At 44.0% G+C, this 15,843-nt stretch overlaps 1 protein-coding gene and 1 gene segment (V, D, J or C); one reads left to right on the forward strand and one right to left on the reverse strand.

Annotated features, from left to right (window-relative positions):
* The window catches only part of LOC310828875 (Ig mu chain C region secreted form-like), a 1,309,992-nt gene that overhangs the window by 856,465 nt on the left and 437,684 nt on the right, over positions 1-15,843 (reverse strand).
* Positions 1-15,843, forward strand: part of LOC310830727 (vomeronasal type-2 receptor 26-like) — a gene marked incomplete at its 3' end in the record, with an annotated part of 33,147 nt that overhangs the window by 2,274 nt on the left and 15,030 nt on the right. Inside the window, exons 3-4 of the mRNA XM_083710555.1 lie at positions 909-1,200; positions 3,507-3,734. Of these exons, the coding sequence (XP_083566681.1) occupies positions 910-1,200; positions 3,507-3,734 (519 nt within the window). The 5' untranslated portion in view covers position 909. The remainder of the gene's footprint in view (positions 1-908; positions 1,201-3,506; positions 3,735-15,843) is intronic.

Here is a 15,843-nt window from a genome sequence, read left to right on the forward strand (position 1 = left end):
AAACATAAAACCATACACCATCCTTCAATATCCCCAAAACTTCCTTGAAGTTTGAAAGAGTATTAGATTTTACTACCACATATTGAAGGTCTTTTAAAGTTTCAGTGTGTGCTGAGTTGAAATGATTGCTTAGGTAAATTGTATTGCCGCTGACATTCATGAATATATTTGCCTTTCCATTAAATATTTCTCCTGATCTGAAAAACCTCCATGGGAGGAGTTACATCACGGTGAAAGTTATCCTATATGGATGGATATGGAAATTGGTTGAATTGTGTTGAGGCAGACAGGGATTGCTGCAGTTCAGGTTAGATAGCACAGGGAAACCTGAGATTGTCAGAATGGGGCATTAGCCCAAAGAGGCTGACATTGGGCTAGAAAACCTAAAGAATTAGGAGACTAATTTTGCCATCAGCTGTGTCTTCCAGTGTAAAGGTAAGTCCATTGCAACCTGAATCCCCTTTACATCTGATGCACCACAAGATCAATGACTGTCCTTAGCTACAATAGCCTGCACACCTCAAACCTGTGGTTCTAATGTGTAAGCAACCTTCCTGCCCAAACCACAGCTGTATACTGAGAAAAAGCTATCAGAATTCAATGGGACTTTCATGTAAGTCTGTATAACATTGCAGCTTTCAGTTAAATGAAGTTGTTGTCTACTGAAGGAGAAACAGATTTGTTTTATTTTTTTCTTGATCAACTGTGCGGGAAATGTAAAGCAATAGAAGAACAGCAGGTACATGAAAGTATCATGCAAAACAGTAATGCCCTGATCATTAGACAGTATGGAATTTATTAGCATAGATGTGCTAATTACAAATGCAATCTTTTCATTTCAGTTTGAAACAGAAGATGTCCAATATTGTAGTATGTTCATATCTGTAACTAATTTACTTTATTTGCAGTATGGTGCCAAAATTTTATCAGCACGTCCTAACATTGGCTTTTGCTGTCAAAGAAGTCAATGAGAATCCCAACATCTTGCCCAATATCACACTTGGCTTCCACATCTATGACAGCTATTATGATGCAAGGATGACCTACCGCACGACTCTAGATCTCCTCTTCAAAATGAGGACATTTGTCCCCAACTACAAATGTGACACCCAGAAAACCCTCATATCCACCATTGGGGGACTTGGCCATGATACCACCTTCCATATGGCAGACACATTAGGTCTCTACAAGATTCCACAGGTAAGAGGTATGAAGGGGTGAATGAGAAATTTTTCTTCCTGCCTCTATGGGTTGCTTCCATGTTTGTTTTACACAGGGCAGACCTATTGGGAAGTATTCAAGTCAGTAGTTTTACTCAGAACAGACTTTTCAAAATTAATGCATCTAGCTTAGTCATGATCCTTAATTTAAAATTTAGATTTATACAAGCCTGCATCTTTATCCCATATTCCTTGTAGATTGCTTTTTCTGTTTTATTTCTAGAGATGTGAGATTGAACTGCTCACAGCTCAAATCAAAATGTGAAATCAGAAAAAAGAAAGCTTAGAATTTGTGGAATAAAAAGCCAAATGGTACAGAGAGAATGTTTTCCATACGATTTGAGATTATATTCACATTTTCTTTCAGTTTGCATATGGTTCATATCCCTCAGCAGAGAGTGATACAAGACAGGTTCCTTCTTTTTATCGCATGGTGCCCAATGAAGCCCACCAGTTTCTTGGGATTATCCGCTTGCTTAAGCATTTTGGATGGACATGGATCGGACTCTTTGCTCTGAATGACAACAGTGGGGAACATTTCTTGCAGATCCTCGAACCATTGCTTTCTGAAAATGGAATTTGCTCAGCCTTCACACAAAAAATCCCAAAACAAGTCCACTATGATAATGTGGACGAAATGCATGATATAGCCTTGAATATCTATGCACAAATCAGAAATAATAAAGTCACTACATTTATTGTTTATGGAGAATCTCTGGCAATTATAGCACTGAGAATTATTATATTTCTGCCAGATCCTACAAATAAGAAAAACACATCATTTAAAAAGGTATGGATCTTTACAGCACAGACTGATTTCATAACAATGGGTTTTAGTAAGGTTTGGGGTGTCCTGCTCTTCCAGGGTTCCCTTTCCTTCACAATCCACTCACAAAATATTCCAGCATTCAAGGAATTTCTTCACAACATAAAGCCTTCCTTGACACAAGGAGATGGTTTCATCAAAGTCTTCTGGGAGCAAGCATTTGACTGTGTATTTCCAAATCTTGATGTGCCAATGGAGTTCAGTGGCATGTGTTCTGGAGAGGAGAGGTTGCAGAGTCTTCCAAGGTCTCTGTTTGAAATGAGCATGACTGGTCACAGCTACAGCATCTATAATGGTGTCTATGCTGTGGCTCATGCCTTGCATAACATTTACTCACCTAGATCCAAGCAGAGTGCAATGGGAAAAAGTGAAAGATTAAAACTTCAGGATCTGGAGCCTTGGCAGGTATCGTTCTGAGAATGAAGAGAAAAAATATTATCATTATCTGCATGACATTATATACCACTGGATTTCTGCTTGGTTATCTAATAAAACTATTATTATTTAGAAGTCATCTAAAGGCAGCCCTGTATCGGGAAGTTATTAATGTTTGATTATATTTTAATATGTGTTAGAAGCCTCCCAGAGTGGATGGGGCAACCTTGCCAGATGGCTGGAGTATATATAATAAAAGATGATAATGATTATAAGATAGTATTCCAGAGCCTAACAGCTCTATGGAAAAAAATCATAATTTTTTTGTTATGTTTTGACATAACAAGTTCAGTTATAATGCCCAAGCTTATGCTGCTTTCAACCTGTAGTAATAGTATTTATTTAGGCTGTCTTTAATTTCTTTTATTTATTGTTAAAAGATTTTTGTTTTTTAAAAAAGGACTTTATCACATTAGGATTCAGAAGTGCTGTTTAAATGGCATTGCAAATTGTATTCACTTAAAAAATTTAATCTTTGCATCTTAAATTGTGTACTTCTTTTTGCCAAATAATATTTTTCTTAGAGTTCTTCACCGTACAATAATATAATAGCTACAAAATCTACAGTGAAAACAGGAAGAATACTGAGTCCTTTCCTAGAGGCAATTCACAGCTCTCACCTGAGATCTCTCCAATTTCCACCCTATCTCTCATTTTGGGGGGCTAATGCTTCCCTGTCTCCCGCCAAAGGCCCGCAATGACCACCCCTATGAATAGTTAATCCCTGGACCTTAACAAGGGCCCCAAATCTAGGACCTCAAAAGAAAAAAAGAAGAAAAGAGGGAAAGGAGAAAATAAAGGGAAAGGAATATTAGAGATGAATAAAAAGGGCTTCCAGTGCATAAGTAAAGTCTCCATCTGTTGTGTCAAAATCACAGATATTTCTCACATGTTCTTTGTTAACTGAAGCTATGTTAATATACCTAAATAAGCTTCGTGAAGAAATGTTTCTGTAAACCATGGCATTTTATTCAAAATCTCATTTATGCTGTTTCCCATTCAACTCCATTTTCTCTTTCTATTAGCTGCACCCTGTTCTTCAGGACATTTCATTTAACAACTCAGCTGGAGAAACCGTGTCCTTTACTGATCAAAGAGAAGTGGGAGGGGGATTTGACATCATGAACATAGTCACGTTCCCAAACAGGTCCTTCCTTCGATTGAAGATTGGATGGGTTGATTCTGATGCAGATGATGGAAAAGAATTCAGCATTAATGAGGACATGGTTATATGGCACAATGATTTTAACCAGGTCTGGAATGTAGGCAGGGGTGCCAACTTGAATAAAATATTGGGGTGGGGGGGAGGTAAGCCCTGCGCCGATTAATCAGTTGCAAGACGTGGCTCATGCACACATTTGGAATGACAATGCCCATCACCTCTGGGAGAGGGTAGGCGCCTCAATTATTTTATTGAGGGTGTATGTGAAGGGACCTTGGCCCCTAGAAGTTTGCTCCTATGACTCTGGAGTTTATTTGTAGGCCCCACATTCTCCTACTGATGAGCAAACTGATATACTCCTCCACTGAATTCTTGTTTAAGCTACTTGTACAATGGCCTCTTAAGCCTGTGGGGCAGAGTATGGATGACGTTTCCGGTTAACTTGTTTCATTCACTTTGAGTTTGTGGCCTCTAAGGCAGTGTGAATTTCAAAAAGGCTTACCAAATACTGACAGATTTAGGAGAGTGATAGAAGTTTTGTGTGTGTGTGTGTGTGTGTGTGTGTTTATAAATAATTTTTATTAACCGGCCAATCAAATCAAATTAAATCACATCACATAAATTCCGAATTACAAAGCCGAATTTTAAATTTTGTTGGGGGGGACCCATATTTCAAGATCCGAAGGGGGATTCTGATCATCTTCTTGCTACTGCGTTAATGTCCAAATCAGTCCAAATCAATCCAAACACAGTTCATAATTGTATCCAGTCTTATCTTGCTGTTTCCACATCACATCTTGATCATATATTTTCTCTTTTTTCTTTATGATCTCTTCTGATAGTCTCCTTAAGCCGATAAACACCAATAATAATCCTGTGCGAATTTTTCCGTTCTTACAATCCTCAAATTGAGATGGTTTCCATATATCATCACCTTCATAGATAACATCGCTCTTTCCATCATTAATCTCGCAAAACTGTCGCTCTTAAGTCCCACTGAGGAGTTTCACCCACAATATAAAAACAGCTCTATTTCTCTATTTCTCCTCTCAGACTTAAGGCCTCCCACAGAACTTCCCAATATGGCGATGGCATTTTTAACTGCATCATTCCAAAGCTCTTATACATTCCACACTCGTCTTAAAACATGCTTTGGTTCGAAAGTTTATCCCCACACAGCCTTAAATCCACAGCTTAAGTCCTTTAAACGACATTTCTGACTCGTGAGGGGAGGGGATTCTTGTTTAATCACATAAGGAAAGAAAGGATTTGCCATACCGAGTCTCGGCGTATCTTCTCATGATTTCTCTTGTTCCTCTGACTCATCTTATTTTATCAGAGATCTCTTCTGTTAGCAGTCTTTACTCCCCCTTCTTCCTTGAGATATGTGCATTCCTTCATCCAAATTGTTTCTTTTGAAGTTCTTGCAGCTAGTGGCGCGGATCAGGGACGGTGTCCAGGAGCAGCGGAATCCCACAGGAGGGCTTTGTGCCTAGTCCCCCATCTCCACAAATTTGGGGGTGGTATAGGGCACAGCAGGCAAGGCAGTCCCCCCCACCATCCTGGGGGGGGGGTAGGGAGGCTAATTACTCCCATCATAGCCTCCAAATTACCTCGTGTGGGTCAGAGAGATGTTATTGTCAGCCATCTTCCGATGCGCCCCCTAGTGGCCCCCCCAGGAGAGTGATAGAAGTTTTGAATATGGTATTTCCACTATAAAGTTTCTGATTTCTGAAAGTTACTTAAGAAAATGATCCTAGATTTATCTGTATTTTGTATTTTGCCTCTTTCATTCCAGTGTCTTAACAAAAATGGGCTGATGGTTGGACCATGTATGAAGCAGCAGTCCTATGCCAATGTTTCTGGGATGAGAGATCCCCTTTTTATTTGAACTGCAGAAGCTGAAATATTCTTTCAAGTATTTACCCCTTCTGAAATGATTTCCTGTTTATTAATAGGTAATGCCCATTTCTGTGTGCAATGACTACTGTCGTGCAGGCTATCAGAAGAAAAGTAAGGAAGGACAGAAATTTTGCTGCTATGATTGTACTCCATGTCCAGAAGGGAAAATTTCAAACCAGAATGGTATGTGACAGTTTTCATTGTACAAGATTAGCAAGTTTCTATTGAAAACCACACTATCCTGCTTTGAGTGGTGTGAATATTTTATTGCTACTTTCCAGTAACACGTCATCAGTACATTCAAAAATAAAAGAGCCTGGTGAAATCCCAAGTTGGTGGATCTGAAATTAATCCCCCCATCCCCAAAAATGATTTCACTGTGCACATAATTTAAGTGAAGCCAGTGCTTATTTTCCCAGTGTGCCTTCCTCTAAACATTTTGTGTATCAAAGTTTGGCCTCAGTGAGGAGCAATATTTCAATATGAGTAGGAAAAGAAGAGTACCCCTAAACATTTCTTTTTTTAGAAAAAAAAGCACTGAGTGAACCTGTCAAGTAGTAAAATGGTACAGCAGTTGTAGATTTGCAAATGATGTGTGTAGTCAGAATGAAACATGCTAGACATCTGAAAGATAAGATACTGAAATTATTTGATGTTTTTTAAATTGTTTTTGTTTTGTTTTGTTTTGTTTTGTTAGCTTAAATGTGTTGGTGTTGTGTAGTGTTTTTGTGTTGTGTTGTGTTGTATTGTTCTTCTTTTTTGTAGTGTTTAAATTGTTGGGAAAGTAATAAATATTTTTTTTTTTTATAAAAAAAAAGAAACATGCTAGACATCATCCATGGTGTTATTAGGCAAGAACTTTATTCATTATGCTTCAGGGAAGAGGAAATGCCATGGCACTAATTCCAACCAGCATTTGCTATTTGAATGGCATTCCACTTGATGGTGTAGCTGCTTTTGACATCCTTCGTAGTTGAACAAGGTTGGAGCTTTGTATTTGGCAAGACAGGCATTCAGGTTCCCAGGAGGGAACTGTATATGTATGGGGGGGGGGGGAGAGAGATAGGTAACACTGGGCCTCATCTGACCTCATTGCATGCCTTGCTCTTATCAATTTATAGACCCTTTACAGTCCACCCTATTGCCTAACAATGGCTACTGGCACTTACTGAAGGAAAGGCAAAAACATCCTCACCTAGAGACAATTAAATATGGGAGCAAAATATGTTTTGGTTTCTTTTGGTCTCAGTTAACTGTCCTCCCAAAAAACCAAGGTTCCACTCACTATGCCATCTTGGTGAAACAGCATGGCCACTTACAAAGATGTAAAAAACAAAACAAAACCTGTTTCAGATTCAGCAGGAATGTAGTGAGTAATTCAAATATACAACCTGCTCTCTGACAACAAAGAAGGTTCCAAATAGATCAGCAGAATCAATAACGGCTACATAGTAGACAAAAATCACTGATGAATTGCAAATGGAGTTTGACTTTCTTCTGTTTGTCAGATACGGCTGACTGCTTCAGATGCCCAGAAGATCAGTATGCAAACAAGAAGAAAAATGGATGCATCCCTAAAACTATCAACTTACTTTCATATGCAGAACCTTTAGGGATCATTTTGGCCTCACTTGCTCTTTCTTTTTCCCTGATCACAACTTTGGTGCTTGCAGCGTTTATTCAACACAAAGACACTCCAATTGTCAAAGCCAACAACAGGGATCTTACCTACGCTCTCCTCATCGCCCTCCAATTCTGCTTCCTTTCATCTCTTCTCTTCATTGGACACCCTGGCAAAATGACCTGCCTTCTTCGCCAAACAACTTTCGGCATTGTCTTCTCTGTGGCTGTTTCCTGTGTGCTGGCCAAAACGATCACGGTAGTTGCAGCTTTCATGGCCACCAAGCCTGGGTCCAGTATGAGGAAGTGGGTAGGGAAAAAACTGTCCAACTCCGTTGTCCTTTCCTGCTCCCTCGTTCAAGCGATTATTTGTACTGGGTGGTTGATGACCTCTCCACCATTTCCAGATCAAGACATGTACTCGGTCATGGAAGAAACCATTGTGCAATGTAACGAAGGCTCGGTGACCATGTTTTACTGTGTCTTGGGCTACATGGGCCTCCTGGCCATTGCCAGCTTCATTGTGGCATTTGCAGCTCGCAAATTGCCAGACAGTTTTAATGAAGCCAAGTTCATTACCTTCAGCATGTTGCTGTTCTGCAGTGTTTGGATGTCTTTTGTCCCAACTTACCTAAGCACTAAAGGGAAATCCATGGTGGTGGTGGAGATCTTCTCCATCTTGTCCTCCAGTGCTGGATTGTTGGTCTGCATCTTTGCCCCTAAATGCTACATCATTATTCTGAAGCCAGAGCTGAACAACAGGGAGCAAATGATAAGGAGAAGGATGTAAATTCAGCCTTACTTCTTCTTTCTATTCTATTGTATTGTTATATATAAGGGAGTTTTCCGGAAAAGTGGTTACTTTGAGGTGATACTCTTTCGTAGGACCAATTTGGAATATTTAGGGTTTTCAAATTCAAGCAGATTAAAATGCTCTGTCACCTTAGCTCAGGAGTGAGGAACAACTTGCTGGTGGGCCCTGTTTTGCCCAAACCACACCCACCTTATTCTCAGCTGATATCCTATGGGACATCATAGGAACTATCAGGAGCTGAAAGTGAGTTCCCAGATTGTCTCTTCCCAGAAGATCCCCTGGGAGGGATGCTTCCAGCCTTCCCAGCCTCTCAATTTAAAAGTCTTATAAGAAGATTCTGCAGTAGAAGGACTTTGAGGAACATCATGAGAGAGATCTTTCTAGTAGCATGTGAAACTCCTATCATACCTTGTTAAGTTGTCTGTTGCTCATGAAACCTTGTTGTATTTATTGGACTCAGATGCAGCTTTTTAGTATGTGTTTATATTTGCCATCATATTGTTCTATTATCCTGTTCTGATACTATATTTGTGATGTTTGATTTTAAAAGGTGTCCATTTATCCTTTGTTTATGGCATTTTGCCCACCATTATAAAATCATAGCACTGTATGGTTGGAGGAGTCCCTCAGGGTCATCTGTTCCAGCCCTTTAAATGATTGAACCTCAATTAATAATAATAATAATAATAATAATAATAATAATAATAATAATAATAATAATTTATTATTTATAGCCCGCCCATCTGGCTGAGTTTCCCCAGCCACTCTGGGCAGCTCCCAATCAAGTGTTAAAAACAGTACAGCGTTACATGTAAAAACTTCCCTGAACAGGGCTGTCTTAAGATGTCTTCTGAATGTCAGGTAGTTATTTATCTCTTTGACAGCTGATGGGAGGGTGTTCCACAGGGTGGGCGCCACTACCGAAAAGGCCCTCTCTCTGGTTCCCTGTAGCCTCACTTCTCACAATGAGGGAACCGCCAGAAGGCCCTCGGCACTGGATCTCAGTGTCCAGGCTGAATGATGGGGGTGGAGACGCTCCTTCAGATATACAGGACCGAAGCCATTTAGGGCTTTAAAGGTCAGCACCAACACTTTCAATTGTGCTCGGAAACGTACTGGGAGCCAATGCATCCATGACAGATGACTATTCGACCTCTGCTTAAAAACCTTCAATGAGGGAGAGTACACCACCTTCTGGGGAAGTCTATTCCACTGTTGAACAGTACTTATAATTAGAAAGTTGATCCTGATGTTTAGCTGGAATCTCTTTTCTAATAACTTGCATCCATTGGTTGCAGCTCTACCCTCTCAATGATGATAATGATGATGATGTTGATAATGATGATGGGTAATGGGAGCCCATGGTGCTCCAGGAGGGAGAGATAGTTTCCATTGAAAGTGATAATAAAATGGGTGCAGGGGAGGGGAACTTGGTTTTTGCTAGAGAAACTGCTTCCACCTCACTGATCAAGCCACTTTGTAACTGTCCATTTAAAAGACTCATCGCCTTCTGAATCCCAGTGGCAGACAGGTTGGTTGTCCCTTCCACCTATCAAACTTTGTCCATCGAGGACTGGGAGAATGATCAATCTGGCCAAATGTGGGGAAATGTTACTGACTCCTGCTTTAGGACAAGAAACTTAATAATAAAAACGAACTTTTGTGGATAGAAAAGCAGTAGGGAAAGGCATTGAAAAGTGTGGAATGAATGGTTGCTTGATTTACTTTCAATTCACTTATAAAAATGTATTTCTTATATGGGACTGATTTACCTTATATTACTTTGTTCTGTAATACTGCATTATATGTCTTTCAGTAAAGAAACATGTTAACTGAAATTAAGTATCTGAGTGTCTTCCTTGAACCTTAAATGCTTTGCTTGCTAATATCGAGTGGGAATAAATACTCTCCTCAACGTGGTGGCGCTTTCTGGGAGAATCTAAGATGGTACTGTAATTGCTGAACTAAAACTTTGATACATCAAAGGCATCCTCAATATTTACATTATGTAGGGCAATATATGCCACTCAGATTTAAGAACAGGACAGAACAAATCATATGTTTGGATGTTTCAATAATAATAATAATAATAATAATAATAATAATAATAATCAACTTTTATTTATATCCTATCCTCCCCAGCTGAAGCCGGGCTCAGGGCAGCTAACATAAAATATATAACACAGGTATAAAATCAAACAGTAATTAAGTCACCTCCTAAAAACAGGTCAGTGTCAGGGAACTGCCATCGGAGGGACAGGTGGTGGAGAGGCTCCAGGAGAATAGGAGAGACTCTACAGCAGAAGAAGGAACCAGTAGGGGGAGAGCAGGAGTTCCAGCGGAAAGGGAATCGGGGGAGAGGCTCTGGGATACTTCTAGTGAGAACAGTGAGGAGGTAACAAGACCCCCTTTAGCAACCCCCACCCCTCGCTGGAAGCTGCCACGCAGAGAGTCCAGGAGGCGCATGTCCGTCAAACAACTTTTATGTTGGAGTAAGTTCCGTAGACGCCCACTGTCGGATTCTACCAGCGACTGACGGAGTCATGCTTTGGGGGCTCCGTTAGTGCCTAGGTTTGGGTGACCAGCCAAACCCCAGAGGGATCAAGCTTTTACGCACAAGCAGCTCATTATCCCATCACAGCAATCCGACAGTCTTTGAAAGCAGCTTGTGCAAGCAGAGGGCATCATGAGCGAACCAGCCGGAACTGGAGGAGCTGGAGCTGGAGCAGGTCCAAGCCTGGAAGAAAGGTACAGGGCGTTGGAGGTCCAGCTCGCGCTGCAAACGGCAAGGCTCGAGGAGAGGAGGGCTCAAGATGCGGATAAGGGAAAAACCACCCCACTTGCCAGAAAGGTGCCTGGATTGGTGCAGAAATTTGGGGGGGATCCCAGGAACTATCAAGCCTTTAGGACAGAGATGCAATATGCTCTCAATCTACTGTTTGATGACTTCCCCGATGAGAACTCTAGAGTGGCGTACGTGATTGGCCATCTAGAGGGTGGGGCGAGGGACTGGATTAGGCCCCTGATGGCAGCCAATAATGAAATCTTAAAGGACACAATGAAATTTTTTCGCGCCATGGACTTGATGTTTTCCAGCGAGATTGAGCAAGGGGTGGTGCGCAGGCAGTTAATGGCGTGTAAACAGGGGAGCCGATCTGTACGTGAGTACTGGACTGAGTTCACCATGCTGATTCATAGACTGGGGTGGGACCTTGCGAGTGAACCTATTCAAATGCTGTTTGAAGAAGGGCTCTCTCCGTCAGTGAAAGATGAACTTTCCCGGGCGCCTAGGGCGGAGTCTATGGACCATCTGACTAAATCTGCGCTGTCCATAGGAGCGCGCCAGGAAGCCAGAGCTTTGGAAAAGCGGGAAGGAAAGGGGGAACGTTGGAAGGACTTCCGCATTCCGGAGATTCCGGAGCAGCCTTTCCCGCCAGCAGAGCCGATGGAACTTGGAACAGCGCGCGCGCGCACGCACAGTTTCAAACACCAGTGAGGGGCGGAAGAAGGAGGGAAAGAGCGCCAAGAGATGTTATCTCTGCCAACAGCCAGGTCACTTTGCCAGAGTCTGTCCGCAAAGGAAGGAATAGCAAGGGATGGCGGGAACTGTTGGGGGAAAGGAGGAAGAAGAAATCAAGGAGCAAGTAAAAGCCAACGCCTGGTTGCCAACATCAGGGCACAGCAGCCAGGCCAGGGAGTAGTGAATGTGCCCACGCCGGAACCCCCAAGACCAGCGCTTGTGATAGAGGTGTTGCTGGAACTGGCAAACGGACACCCACTAAAGATAAAAGCGCTATTGGATTCAGGTAGTTCCTGTAATTTCATGAGTAAGGAGTTTGCAGCTGAACACCAGATACAGACTATCCCATTAAGTAAGCCTTTGCAGGTTACCACGATTGATGGGAGGGAACTGTTGGGAGGAGAAGTGAGCCAACAGACTGTACCAATGATAATGAGGGTGGCAAGACACACAGAACTGATAGCGTTTAACGTAGCCACCTTGGGAGGAGCTCCTATTATTTTGGGAATGAGCTGGCTGGCACTACACGATCCGCTAGTAGGCTGGCATCAGAGAGTGGTTTCCTTTGGATCAGCACATTGCCTAGAACACTGCAAGGAGGGAGAGGCTCAGGCAGGGGCCAGGGCCACTCTAGCAGGGATGGAAGTGATGGACAAGGGGAAGGTGCCACCACAATACGCTGACTTGATTGACGTCTTTAGCGAAAAGGAAGCAGATAAACTGCCCCCGCACAGACCCTTTGGCTGTCAAATTAACTTACTCCCAGGAGCACAATTGCCAGTGGGCAAGCTGTATGCAATGTCAGACAGTGAGATGCAGGAGTTAAGGGAGTTCATTGACAAGAACCTCAAGCGAGGTTTCATCAGAGAGTCACGAGCGGTGGGGGGCAGCCCAGTGTTCTTTGTGGACAAAAAACACACGGGTAAACCCAGGCTTGTGTGTGATTTCAGGGGCCTAAATGCAGTGTCAGAACCAGTGACGTTCCCTATGCCTAGAATTGATGACATTCTGACACGTGTGAGAAAAGGGAAATTTTTTACCAAGCTGGACCTTAGAGGGGCATATAACTTGATACGTGTGAGAAAGGGGGATGAGTGGAAAACCACTATGTTCACCCCCTTGGGGGCCTTTGAGTACCTCGTTATGCCCTTCGGTCTACAGGCGGGCTCGGCCTGTTTTCAATCGTTCATGAATCACGTCCTGGGGCCATTGCTCTACAAGAACTGCGTAGCGTTCTTAGATGACGTCCTGGTATACTCAGAGAATGAGGAGCAGCATGTGCGAGATGTAAGAGAAGTACTGAGCAAACTGCGAGAAAATCGGCTGTGGGTGAAACTGGAGAAGTGTCAGTTTCATACCAGGGAGGTGGAATTCCTGGGGTACCGGTTGTCTGACAAGGGATTGGCCATGGATCCCAGCAAGGTTCAAGCGGTACTGGAATGGAAAACACCAAAGACCAAGAAGGACGTGCAAAGATTCCTGGGCTTCGGAAACTTCTATAGGAAGTTCATCAAAAACTTTGCCCATTTAACAGCGCCCATCACGGATTGTCTTAGCAGCAAGAAAAAAATTGTTTGGACGGAAGAAGCGCAGCGGGCGTTCGAACACTTAAAGCAGGCGTTTGCGTCGGAAGAGCAACTTTTGCACGTAGATCTACAACAACCAATGAGGGTGGAGACTGACGCGTCAGACCGAGCGGTGGGGGCCGTGCTTCTCCAGCCGGGAAAAGATACGTCCGAATGGAGACCGTGTGCGTTCTTCTCGCGGAAGTTGAACAAATCCGAGAGGAACTACACAGTATACGACCGAGAACTGCTCGCCATTCATGAAGCATTCCGGAGATGGCGCCACTTGCTGATTGGGGCGCAGCACAAGGTTCAAGTCCGAACTGACCACAAAAATCTGGAATACTGGAGAACAGCACGAGTGCTGAACCAGAGACAAGTGAGATGGGCCCTGGAGTTCTCCAAATTCCACTTTGAGATTCGTTACGTGCCAGGCTCCGAGAATGTGAGGGCGGACGCTCTCTCCAGGAAACCTGAGTACTTAGAGGGGGAGGGAGTGCCTGAGGCAAGGCATGTAATCCCTGAAGACCGCTGGGTGTGTGGGGCGGCATTGGTGGGGCAGAGGGAACTGATAGAGGGTACTGAGAACGATGAATACGCCCAAGAGAAATTCAGAGAACTCAGGAGGACAGAGGAGAACACAGGGGGGTTTGAAGAAAAGAACGGGGCGTTGTATTACAAAGGGGCACTGTACATACCAGATGGGGAACTGAGGGGCAGAGTACTCAAGCAGTTGCATGACAGCCCCACAGCGGGGCATTTTGGACAGCACAAAACCATGTGGTTGGTTACCAGAGAGTTTTGGTGGCCCAAGGTGAGGGAGGACGTACGGGAATATGTCAGGGGTTGCGACAGGTGCCAGCGAGCGAAAGGGGAGAGGGTGGCGCCAGCGGGGCTATTACAACACTTACCCACACCAGAAAGGCCATGGGAGGCAGTATCCATAGATTTTATGACGGACCTGCCAAAATCCAAGGGCAAAACAGCTGTCATGGTGGTGGTAGATCTATTAACTAAGATGTGTCATTTTATAGCCTGTTCCCATGCGGTCACCGCGGAGGAAACCGCCAAGTTATTTGTAGAGCATATTTTCAGGTTGCATGGCGCCCCCTTGAGGGTGGTCAGCGACAGAGGGAAACAGTTTACTTCCAGGTTCTGGAGGAAACTTATGAGCTTACTGCACGTGGAACTCAATTTCTCAACTGCCCGGCACCCAGAAACAAATGGGCAAGCGGAAAGGGCAAACGGGATTTTACAACAATACCTGAGGTGTTATGTAAAAGACAGAGAAAATGATTGGGTAGATAAGTTACCTCTGGCAGAATTTGCCTACAACAACGCGGAGAACGTGTCCACAGGGATGAGTCCTTTTCTGGCAAATTATGGGTGTCATCCCCAGGCATTTCCAGGAGAAGGAGGGGAGAGGTGGAGCGTGCCAGCGGCGGAACACTTTTTTGAAGAGATGGAAGCGATCCACCGTCAGCTTCAACTTAACTTAGAGAAAGCCAAGGAGGAATATAAGAAACAAGCAGACAGAAATAGGAGGGAAGGTGAAACTATAAGGGTGGGAAACCGGGTGTGGCTATCCACCCAAGGACTACCGTTCAAGGGAGGGAGTAAGAAATTGAGACCCAAAAGATTGGGACCCTTTGAGGTCATACAGCAGGTCAACCCAGTAACATTCAAACTCAGACTGCCCAGTCACATGAAATTGCACCCAGTATTTCACAGGTCATTACTGTCGCCGTACCGAGAGGGACGTGAGTGGGGGGAGCGTGAGAGAGAGGTCACCCAAACGCCCGTGATAGAAGAGAGAGAACGCGACATGAACGTGGCAGGAATCATTGATTCCAGGTGGAAGGGGAATCAGGTGGAATATCTGGTAGAATGGGAGGGGGAAGTTGAGTCAGAAAACACTTGGGTACCAGCAGGGTTAGTCAAGGACGAGGTTTTAATAGAAACATTTCATCAGCGTTTCCCAAAAAAACCGCAACCCGTGGCACGATTTAGAAGGGAACACTTTGGGACCACCAATGAGGAAGGGGAGTTTGAAGGGTTCCCAGAGTCAGGGGTGGGTGAGGAAGCCGACTCCGATGAAGAAGAGGAAGACGAGGAGAGAGACGGTACGCCGTGGTTAGAAGTGTTTGAATCCTCGGACGACAAGGAGAGTTCCTTCCGGGGCTTTCCGCCCTCACCGCCAGTGGGAGAGGAGGCGGGGGGTGAAGGGGGCCCTGGGGGGGAGGTGGATGTCAGGGAACTGCCATCGGAGGGACAGGTGGTGGAGAGGCTCCAGGAGAATAGGAGAGACTCTACAGCAGAAGAAGGAACCAGTAGGGGGAGAGCAGGAGTTCCAGCGGAAAGGGAATCGGGGGAGAGGCTCTGGGATACTTCTAGTGAGAACAGTGAGGAGGTAACAAGACCCCCTTTAGCAACCCCCACCCCTTGCCGGAAGCTGTCACGCAGAGAGTCCAGGAGGCGCATGTCCGTCAAACAACTTTTATGTTGGAGTAAGTTCCGTAGACGCCCACTGTCGGATTCTACCAGCGACTGACGGAGTCATGCTTTGGGGGCTCCGTTAGTGCCTAGGTTTGGGTGACCAGCCAAACCCCAGAGGGATCAAGCTTTTACGCACAAGCAGCTCATTATCCCATCACAGTCAGGATCAAATTAAAATCTAATTAGATGGCTTTCCACAGGATTAGGGTTGGGATCAGTAAATGCTCATCAGGTCCAACTGTTTTCAACAGGTATCTAAAAGCACAAACTTATTGTGAATGCC

The sequence above is a fragment of the Podarcis gaigeae genome (assembly GCF_964106915.1).
Source record: "Podarcis gaigeae genome assembly, chromosome: 13".
NCBI lineage: Eukaryota > Metazoa > Chordata > Lepidosauria > Squamata > Lacertidae > Podarcis > Podarcis gaigeae.